We start from the raw sequence: 11147 nt of genomic DNA on the forward strand, positions 1-11147 counted from the left end.
TGGGTGCGGGAATATCTAGGAAGTCCTATATCACAGTCTTGGAACTTAATTTGAATGAAAAAAGGGCTAAATGTTATATATAGCTTTGTTTATTCCAGAGAACAAGCAAACATTCTTTCAGCGTCCTTTGATAGCAGACACTTCGAGGGACGTGAAAAAGCTAGATCTCACGTGGTAAGATTAATCTTTTAATCATGGCAAGTCTTTGAATGCGTCCGCAATGATCCGCGTGTCAATATACACGTGGGAAACCCCTGGTAATCCAAAACCCTGTCAGTTGCGTCAAGTCGCTGGGTTATTCAAGCCGATGTTTGGTCGCCTCCTCCCCTGGCCGGGGCTGTCGGTAACCAACGCAGCAAATCCGTAGCGGGACTTGGGACTCGAACTCGCGACCGCCTATATATGATTTCAAGACGGTATCCATTGGACTACATCGCAAATGGCAGGACGCGTATTCTAAAGTCATCTACAGCTTAAGAGAAAAAACTCTTACGAAAAATATAATCGACATTTGTGAAGTCTATGAGTGTTATGAGAATGTTCTGTTAAGAGCTAATATGATCATTTCTCCTGGTAAAGGATGGTGTTCCCTTTACTTTTTGACTCCATTGTACTCTACTGTTCTAGTGGTGGTTTGTTCTCCAGTGGAATGCATCGCCAATGTCCTCCCCTCGAAGGAGATTTGAAATTGTGAGGGCTCCTTCTATCAAAAGAAACACAATGTTAGGACGGAGCCTTTACTGATACGACTTACAGCAGAAATTCGGTTCTCGACCACAATAAATTCTAGAAAACTGTTCCATGAGAGTGTGTGTGTGTGTGTGTGTGTGTGTATGTGTGTGTGTGTGTGTGTTTGTGTTTGTATGTGTGTGTGTGTGTGTGTGTGTGTGTGTGTGTGTGTGTGTGTGTGTGTGTGTGTGTTTGTGTTTGTATGTGTGTGTGTGTGTGTTTACAAAACTTTAAATTTCGCCCCCATTTTCCATTTTTGTCCGTATTGGTTGAGAACCGATATTTTGGTCGACTACCGGAGCAAAACATCAATATTTCTCCTCGAGAACCGAACTGCTCGATTTGCGAGACATTCGAGAACCAAGCTCTAACAAGCGAAATGTACTAATAAAGGTTCTATCTTCTTTTTTATACAAACTCATCGGCAATTGCCAAATGCATGCAAAGTGGTCCTTCTCTTCTCTTTTGACTTCATCTGGAATTGAGCCAAATGACTTCATTAGGCATTTGTATTCATTCTCATTAAAGAAAATCATGTCTACCTGGTTTGTTTAAATGGCATAGTTCTTGGTTCTACATATGCCCTAAACCACATTAAGATGACCTTGAAATGTCTCTAAAACTAGCTAGTTTTGAATGACATCTAGGGAAATTTACCCTAAAACCACATGGAGATGGCCTTCAAATTTCCCCAAAACTGGTTAGTTTTCTATGACATGCATGGAAATATACCCTAAAACCACATGGAGATGACCTGGAAATGTGCATAAAACTGAATAGTTTTATATGACATTCAGGGAAATCATGTCTGTTTCCTCTGAATCCTTATGCTGAACAGGATAGGTGCATTTGCCTATCTTGGATCACGTCGTCTTTACAGTAATCCCTCGATATATCGAACTAATTGGGGGGAAGGTTTGGGCGTGACAGCTATCCATATCGAAACTTGCGCCGCATATACCGAACTTGTTCGTTATATCAGACGAAGGGTCGGTAAGTCTCAATAAGGTCGATATAACCGAACTTCGCTGTAACGAGGTTCAGCATAGTGAAAGTTTACTGTAATTCGACCAAGTCTCTCTTCACGCCTTTACACACTACACACAGTTCCAATGATTCAATACCCTTTCCTAGTGCGTGTGCTCCCTATCACATAACTTCTCTGGACACAGTTCATCTTAATTTACTGCTCAATACAATTTCCCTAAAGATAAATATAGAAATTAAACCCTACCATTCTGTGACCTTCAGAGTCCCTTTATATTGAGAGTTACGTCATGATACGATAAATATCAGTCACGTGACCCAGGGAGCCATTTTGTGGCCAAATCATTTTTGTTCGCGCTTACTATTTGTTCCTGCTTTTGATCCTTCGAACCTGTTGTGTCTGTTCACTGAATGTGCCCAGTTGGTGTGCATTCAGATGCACCAACAATCCTTTTATACAGAGTTGCGACAACTCTGGACACGCCGCTATTTTTTGGCCATTCTATGGAGTTGTCGTAACTCCCTGTATAAAAAAAAGACTCCAGTGCCTTCTAGACTGTCTTCTGTTTTTGTCGATAGCATTCCCTTTTGGATCTCCAAACCTCCTTTGTTTTGTTTTTTTATCCTCTCTCCCTTCACGCAACACATAGTTAGCTAATTAAATTTCATTCTAACTTTACTACCAATTAATCCCTTTATCCACCTCAAAGCCAACCTTTCTCACTTCAAATATTCGTTTTATACTAATGCCCTTCCCTTTCTCTTTGCATCGATCTTTTTCGTTTTCATTTGTCAGGTCATTTCTGGTCAGTGAACAGCAACTCATAATTGGTTGTGTTACTTATCACAAGTGTCTTATTCTATAGTGACTTAATCTTAATATATACTGTAGTTAAGGATAGTCTAACTCAATTAACCTCACATGTTAATTAATCAACATGGTTACAGTCTTTATTTTTTTCTCAATTATATATTTCCAATGCCGATTCTTGATACCACGGTTTAATCTGTCTACATTCATATCATTTCTGTATTTTTATATTGTTTCACACACACACACACACACACACACACACACACACACACACACACACACACACACACACACACACACACAATCTCTAACTCTCCCTCTCTCTCCCTCTCACACACATACATACATAGATATACACAAAATCTAACTTTTCGCTTCTCCTTGTCTCTCTCTGACACACACACACACACACACACACACACACACACACACACACACACATACACACACACACACACACACACACACATACACACTTCTTTCAACTTTACCTATCCTATCTAATCTCTATTTGCGATTGATCGTTGTCTTTTGCATTACATTCAAGTATTGTTAAGAATGATTAGAAATTTAATGCTGAATGTTCGATATGAGAATGCTAGTATGTGTATCCTGCAAAACCCTGAAATTTACGATGTGCTATCCGAACGTCCCCCACAGACGCATTTGATAATGTGATAGGTTTGGTCTCGTGACGTCAAACAAGCTCCCACCCCCCCCTCCCTATCCCATCAGTTGACGACGACACTCGTTCTAAATGAAAATAAAGAATTCGTATACAAAAAGAAAAAAAAGCGTGATAACTCTTCGTTTAGCTTTGGAATAAAATATTCTTAATATTAACCAATCTGTGATTTTACTCTAATTTTTAAACGTAGAAATGTTAAACAAAAGCCAGTTCACAGGTATAGTATCTACATCAGTTTGAACACTGTTAAGTATCTTATATGTTATCTTCTACACCAGTAGAATTATTTTAAAATTATGTGTAAGTTATACTCATTTTACAATGGCGTTATGTCGGCCACGGTCGCTATCGCTTTCTCCGTTTCCTCTTCAAGTTCGTTTTCTGATATTGTGTTCAGAGGAACAACCTCATGTCCGTCTATCACATCCGGGTGATCCCTGACATAGGTGTCCTCTGGTCCGTTCGGTATCTCCCCGTTTTCTTTCTTCTCCTTCGCCAGTTGCTCTTTTCGAATTCTCTTCTGTCCGAAGGATCCGGCGGCGTAAGGATGGCGCTTGATGTAGACAAGGTGGAAGATGAAGAAGATGAGGGCAGACACCAGACTTGCTACGGTCATAAGACGGAAGGTTTTGCGAGCTCCAAGTAAATGGTACATGTGGCCTCCGACCAGGCACCCTACACCTTTGCCTGAAACGACACCAAATAAGAACATAAGAACATAAGAATGAAGGAGACTGCAAGAGACCATAAGGCCTATACTAGGCAGCTCCGTATCCATCACCACCTGTCATCCTTATCCATAAAGTTGTCTAATAAAAACCTCTCTCTTAAAAAAAAAAAAAAAAAAAAAAAAAAAAAAGGACATTTGTTCCTCAGGATTGTTGTCGAGGAGTCTGTCACAGGAAACAACATGTCAGGACGGAGCCTTTAATAGTAGGACCTTTCACTTTTTATAGCTTTATATCAGGTATTGATAAAACAACAAAGAAGCCAAAATCGGCACTGACAAACGGCTCCGTTTTCATATGACGTTTCTTTTGATCAGGATTATCTGTCTTCAAATGTGTACCGACAATGTACCAACACAACCAGTCCATCAACTGATGCCTCGAATTTCACAATGGAAAACCCGCAGCCCACAGTGGCTATCAACGATCTCTCTGGGAAGAAAATTTGCTCTTTGTTGTGTGAGTGCGGAACTGTTACTATGTCACTGACTCGAGGTGGTAGAGAAAGGGGAGTAATCACCAGCTGTCAGTTTCCCTTTTATGAAAAAAGGAGCTTTTAAAGAACAAGGGTTCCAATTGCCCATTTAGAACAATAGGGTTCCCGGATTTGCCCTTTTGAAGAATAGGGACCTCAAATCAAACAGGACTCCTATTCTTCAAAAGCTCCCCCTAACCTAACCCCTTTTGAACAATAGGGTTTCCAGTTCTGCCCTATTGAAGAAGAGGGACTCCAAAGCAAACGGGACCCTTATTCTTCAAAAGCTCCAAAAATGTAATAAATACAGCTGAAGTTGATAGAGAGTCCTCTGTGAGGTTTCGAGGACCGTTGCCAGACACTGTGGGGCTGCGGATTTTCCACTTAATAAAACTCGAGACATCGATTGATATTTCCACAGAGAGACACCACTGGTTCGTTTTACAAATGTTGATAAAGGAAGTACGTACCGACAGGAGACCTTTTGGTCCATAACTAAGTCGGATACTATGGACCTGTTCACATTAGCGGATTAAACCGCGTCGATTCGATCACGATATAAGTCAAAGGAGGCGTTTACACATAACCGCGTAGTTTTTCTTTGACTATGCGGTATACCCGCTGTTTCCGCGCGGTTCAAACAGCTAGTGTGAACAGGGGTTAGTTTTGTGTCAGAGCAGAGTTCGGTTGACCACTTACCGACGCCGTAGTGCAGAGTCCCCGAAATCCCCTGGAGGGAGACAACGTTTTCTGTCGTGGAGAGTTCGTTGGCGTACATGATGGCCGCAGTGAGCATGAGCCCTACCGTGATGCCTTCCAAGGCCTCGAAGTACAACGCATGGATCGGAGACTTGATGGAAGAGTAACCTGCGGAGGAACAAGATTCTCTTCAGCGTGTGCCACCGCCAGCGGTAGGAACAAGGGGGACGGGTGAGGAGCCTACGCCAGGAGGTGCTGAGTAGCTGCGGCCGAAGCATCTACCTTTGTTTTATTGTCCCCTTTTGGGAATGTTGGCTCTGGGGGCAGTTGCTGATGGCAATCGGGGAGAAGTGCGGGATTCGAACCCACAATTAAATGAATGCAAGGCTAGCACTATTCCGGTTACTCCACCAGATGATGGTGGGATATGGCTGAGACTACTGACAGTAAACAATGCACACTGACAATCCACAAGTGTGATGCTGACGCTATCCATCTATATACCAAGGGCCTCTTCCCCTTATAAGGGAGGTAGCCAGCCAAGGCAAGCACCCATCCTTACCCATTTGTTTCCCTTTCATCTTAGCTTCTCGTGGATGAAGGATCATCCTACGAGGAATAAAGGTGCTCAACACAATAGGCAGAACTGATAACAAGGATCAATGGTCACACTTGGGGAGTGAAGGGACATGGGGAATAAGGACTCACCTGCGAATCTGACAGCATACATGAGGAAAGCGAAGGAGATGACTGCGTTGTGGCCAAATCGATTGACGATAGGCGACGCGACGATGAGGAACGGAAGTGCGGCAACAGCGCCCACCGTGACCGTTAGACCCATCAGGTACTTCGAAGCTCCCAAGTCTCCCAGGAACCAGAAGAGGAAGGCTTCCAAGAAGCCGAAGAAGGCACCTGTTGGGGACAAACGGGACATGAATGGGGATAAGAGGAAGATATAGGGGTAGGTTGGCGAAGAGAGAATGCGGCTTGAAAGTAGAAAGACTTGAGGACAATCCCACTTGGTCTGATGACTTCCGAGAATAGGAAGACACTTGTGGGAGACAAACTCTGTATGAATTGGGTTGAAAGGAAGACATAGGGCATATTGGCGAAGAGAGAATGTGGTTCGAAAGTAGGAAGGAAAGGGATTCTACGATCGGCATCCGTCGAACCTGGTCCTATGACCAACGTGTTCGTAGGATCCGCATCGATATATCAAATGCCTCTCAAACCTACGTTTGCACTAGTCATGGAAATGGTTGGATTCCAAGGATTCAGCTGGATTTCGTCCAAGTTTGGAGGATTTGGTTAGTGTACCCTTGGACAAAATCCAACTAAATTGTTGGAAGCCAACCAATCCGTTGACTATTGTAACTGTAGTTTTGAGTAGCCATCTTTGGTAGGATTTCATCATTGGATAGATTTCCAGAAAAAAAAAATCAACCCAACACGAACCAAGAAGAAGGGAAATGGAGAAAGGGAATGGTTGGATTCCAAGGATTCAGCTGGATTTCGTCCAAGCTTGGAGGGTTTGGTTACTGTAGCCTTGGAGAAAATCCATCTAAATTGTTGGAAGCCAGCCATTCCGTTGACTATTGTAGCTGTAGTTTTAAGTTGACATCTTTGGTAGGATTTCTTCATTGGATAGATTTTTAGAGAGAAAAAAACAACAACACAAACCAAGAAGAAGGGAAATGGAGAAAGGAAATGGTTGGATTCCAAGGATTCAGCTGGAGTTCGTTCAAGTTTGGAGGATTTGGTTAGTGTAGCCTTGGACAAAATCCATCCAAGTTGTTGGAAGCCAACCATTCCGTTGACTATTGTAACTAGTTTTAAGTAGCCATCTTTGGTAGGATTTCTTCTTTGGATAGATTAAAAAAATAAAAAATAAACCCAAGAGGAACCAAGAAGAAGGGAAGTGGGGAAAGGGAACACCGTTAAAGATGAAAAGATAAGAACGTGATGAAGATAGGGGAGATAAAGATGAAGGCGTAAAAACAGAGGGAGACGAAGGAGTAATATAAGAATTGAAAGGAAAGAGTTGGGTGGAACATGAAGGAGATTAAAAAGAATTTTGAGTTTCTGTGCTATTGAGGGAAGGATTTTAGTTCTTTGGTGGTTACCAGGTATGCAAAAGTCATTGGAAAAAAGGGTCTTGTTCTCCAATATCATACATTTTTTGTGCGCACTGTATGTGCGTACAAATACTCACGTGCCTAATATACGAGTGTGCACATTTACATTAACCTCTTCCAGAAAAAGAAATGCATGATTTCAAACCATCTCGCCTCAAACGGAACTAGTGACTTATCAATGTTTAGTGAAAATATACCAACCTGCGAGGAACATAGACAGAAGGAGCATGATGACTTCTGGGTCCTGAAGAAACAGCCAGATGTTCTTCAGGACGCGTTTGCTCGGATACTTGAAGCGAAGGTCGACCGTAAGAGCAATGAGGGCGGCGCAGATCTGGAGGCCCATGAATAAATAGAACGCAGGCCTGGCAGGGAAGATGCAAAAACATTAGAATCACTCAGTTCATGTTGTGTATGGGACCCATGATACCCAGCTTGAGAACCTTTTCTTGTCTTTCCAACAGTAGAATCATCAAATAAGGAAATGAATCAATGACAGAATCACATTTATGTTCAACTGCGGTTTAAGCTCAGGAGGTGTATTATGGTGGCTTTGTTGAACATAGATTAAACTGTGTGAACATTGTGATGGTATTGACCATCTTGACTTCGAACACTATTCCTCTAAAGAAGCCACTCAAGCGAAACTAGTCAGGAATAAAAATAATTCCCTCAGCCCGAGTTCCATTTACCTCCTACCAACATAGAGTAAACTCTAGTTGTTGTAAAGCTCTGGATGCTTAGTTTCTATGTTTAGCAACTATCATTGGTTACGAGGATATTTGCACTGAGATAATTATTCAGTCTGTTTGGAAATAAAACAATTGAGATAAGATATTTACTAAGATTTGCTCTGTGATTTGTATTACATGTGTATGATCCTACAGAGCACCATCTTGGTGGAGCGAAACCTGTCAAAGATAACTATAACCTATAATTCCTACAAAGTCCTCTGTAAGGGGCACCATCCTAGCCTCCTAATAGGTGGAGTTTCGCGACGATAAACTGAATCATCAGTCATGAACTATAAATCATAAACTATAATCTATAAACTACAAATTACAAACTATGAAATATAAGCTACAAGCTATAAACTACAAACTGCAACGTATAGGCTCTAAATTATAAAACGAAACTATAAACTATTAACAGTAAGTTATAAATTATAAGACATAAACTGAAAACTATAAACAATAAACTACAAACTACAAACTACGCACTATAAAGTAGAAACTACACACCATAAGCTACAACATTTTTCAGTTATTTACCTGTAATCCGTCTCCCTGATATCGTCTGTTTCGCTGACATAATCAATAAGCCAACCCGACAGAGGCGTGAAGACCATGCTGCCAATGTAGCCCCAGAACCTGAGAAAGAAGCGAGGGTCAACATACATACATATATATATCCGATAATTTTTATGACAGTCGCATCCAGGATTTGAACCCACTGCTATCGGCCACTCGTAAGATCACCTTCACAGAGCCTTAGCCCACTACACCAACAGACATTTATAAGTCTTGAAACCTGGAATCGAACTGATTCCCGAGGATAGGAAAGATCACTAATCTGCGACCCCAATTCCTGTTTTACACAAGGCCCAAGTGCACCAGTTGGCAAGGGGTAAGGATCGGAACAAATCCTTACCCCTTGCCAACTGGTGCACTTGGACCTTCTGTAAAACAGGAATTGGGGTCGCAGATTAGTGATCTTTCCTATCCTCGGGAATAAGTTTGATTCCAGGTTGCCCAGTACTGCCTGACCTAAACTTTCTTACCTTTTTGTACACTTAAAACCCACTATCGGAGAAATAATATCAGAAGTACAGGAAATCCGTATATTTCGACTACTATCTGTAGTCCTCTTCAGCAGATAGTAGTCGAAATATAAGGATCCCCTGTACATCTGATATTATTTCTCCGGTAGTGGGTAGTGTACATTTACAAATGTGTTATAACATTACAGTTTCCCTGTCTTACCTTTGTAGTCCGTAGTCACCGTCGTGTTTCTTGAGAACCGAGAGCGTTGCTCCTTCGAAGAGGGTGAAGGCGCCTGTGACTGCAGCATTGAGAGATGACCTCAAGAAGAGGTACAACCAGAAGCTCAGAGCCTCCGCCCCGATGAGGTCCTTCGTATGAGGCTCACAAAGACCCGGGATCTCGATGAGACATCCCAAGGGTAACCGGGGGTCAGTCTTCGAGAGGTCCTCAGGTTCGAGACTGAAATTGTACATGGCAAGGCCTTCGTAGAGGATGTTCGTGGCCGAGTGCGAGAGAACCAGGAGCTCGATGTCGTCCGGGCACACGACGTGGTGGTCCGTGGTGAGAGTGAGGAGGGTCATCAACGATGTGTTGGTGACGGTGGTGAGGTTGGCGGACGCGGTGATCTCTGCAGTGCCGATGTCGATGTCGTGGAGGCCGCCAATGGTCGTCTCGTACTCTTCGTACACGGAGCACCCCGTCATGTTCTGCACGATCACCCAAGACACGAACTCGTCGTCCGGCAGCGCAGAAATCACGGGGTCGACCTCCGACATCTTTTCGGCCGGGGATCCATCTGTACAATGGCAAAATTAATAGTAAAAAAAAAAAAAAAAAAAGAATGAATGAATAAAATTAATTAATAAAACTAAATAATGATGACAAAAATAATGTTACTAATGATAATGGTGATGAAAATTATAATAATGATCATAATAATAACAGCAATAATAACAATAATAACAATAATAATAATAATAATAATAATAATAATAATAATAATAATAATAATAATAGTAATAATAATAATAATAATAATAATAATGATAATAATAATAATAATAATAATAATGATAATAATAATAATAATAATAATAATAATAATAATAATAATAATAATAATAATAATAATAATAATGATGATGATAATAATAATAATAATCAGCTCTCACTATATGGTCACTATATGGTCGTCCATTTTTTGTTACTAGGCAATAACGCTACCATTGTACTATGCTGGACGTCCAGAACATTCCTTTGGAACTCTGTAATATGGCAATGACGCTACCATTGTACTATGCAGGACTCGTAGTATTGCATTTAAATTGGACAACTTGAGGTTTAAGAAGAAAATAGGCAAGAACTGGTTTACTAAAAGTGTGGTTAACAAATGGAATAGACTTCGTAACCTTGTAGTGAGCGCTGAAATAATTATCTGTTTTAAGTGAAGAATAGATAACTTTATGGATCTGGAATAACAAATGGTAAGGGATATGGAGCTCCCTAGTGTAGGGCTTATGGTTCCTTGCAGTCTCTCTCATTCTTTTGTTCTTACATCCAGAATATTCTTTTCGAACTCTGCAACAAACTAGAGACATGGAACCGAAATGATAAAACATCCAAACCCCTAAATCTAGACACAAATCTTCAAAATAGCGGATATTTCACCTAAATCACCTGTCCATAACGTCGAGGTTATGTCTAGACATAATCATTTATGTCGTGGACATAGGGATTTAGGTAAAAATCTCCGCCATTTTGAAGATTTATGTCCCGACTTAGGGGTTGCTAGGATCTTTAATATATTCGGCCCTATGGGCCAGGGAGGTCTTACCTAACTTGAAGGGAGTCGGGGTGTAGACTAGAGTGAGGCTGAGTCCCGGAGGTAGAGGAACCGGCGGGATGACGAGAAGAAGCAACGAAAAGAAACCGCTTACGGCCAAAATCAACGAGAAGAACATCTGCAAAAGAAAACAAAACCGATGTCGGTTGATGGTTGACACTTAAAAAAAAAAAAAATAACGCCTAGATAAATAGATATAATCCTTAAAACATATTGAATCTTCTAAACGTTCCATGGCTACGCTAATATGAACATAAGATGATTATTTCGTTGTGGATCGTAGTAG

The 11147-nt window shown here is 41.2% G+C and overlaps 1 protein-coding gene across 2 annotated transcripts in view; it reads right to left on the reverse strand.

The window, feature by feature from the left end:
- Positions 1–2766: 2766 nt before the first annotated feature.
- LOC143027029 (major facilitator superfamily domain-containing protein 6-like) overlaps positions 2767–11147 on the reverse strand; it is a 97460-nt gene continuing 89079 nt past the window's right edge. For both annotated transcript variants that reach the window (XM_076187872.1, XM_076187873.1), the window contains exons 3-9: positions 10853–10979; positions 9238–9814; positions 8527–8625; positions 7457–7620; positions 5829–6032; positions 5121–5288; positions 2767–3905 (exon numbers count right to left, since the gene is read on the reverse strand). In XM_076187872.1, coding sequence (XP_076043987.1) covers positions 3535–3905; positions 5121–5288; positions 5829–6032; positions 7457–7620; positions 8527–8625; positions 9238–9814; positions 10853–10979 — 1710 coding nt within the window. In that variant the 3' untranslated portion in view covers positions 2767–3534. The remainder of the gene's footprint in view (positions 3906–5120; positions 5289–5828; positions 6033–7456; positions 7621–8526; positions 8626–9237; positions 9815–10852; positions 10980–11147) is intronic.

Source organism: Oratosquilla oratoria, chromosome 7 (genome assembly GCF_046742065.1).
Source record: "Oratosquilla oratoria isolate Oo_2021 chromosome 7, ASM4674206v1, whole genome shotgun sequence".
NCBI classification, from domain to species: Eukaryota; Metazoa; Arthropoda; class Malacostraca; order Stomatopoda; family Squillidae; genus Oratosquilla; species Oratosquilla oratoria.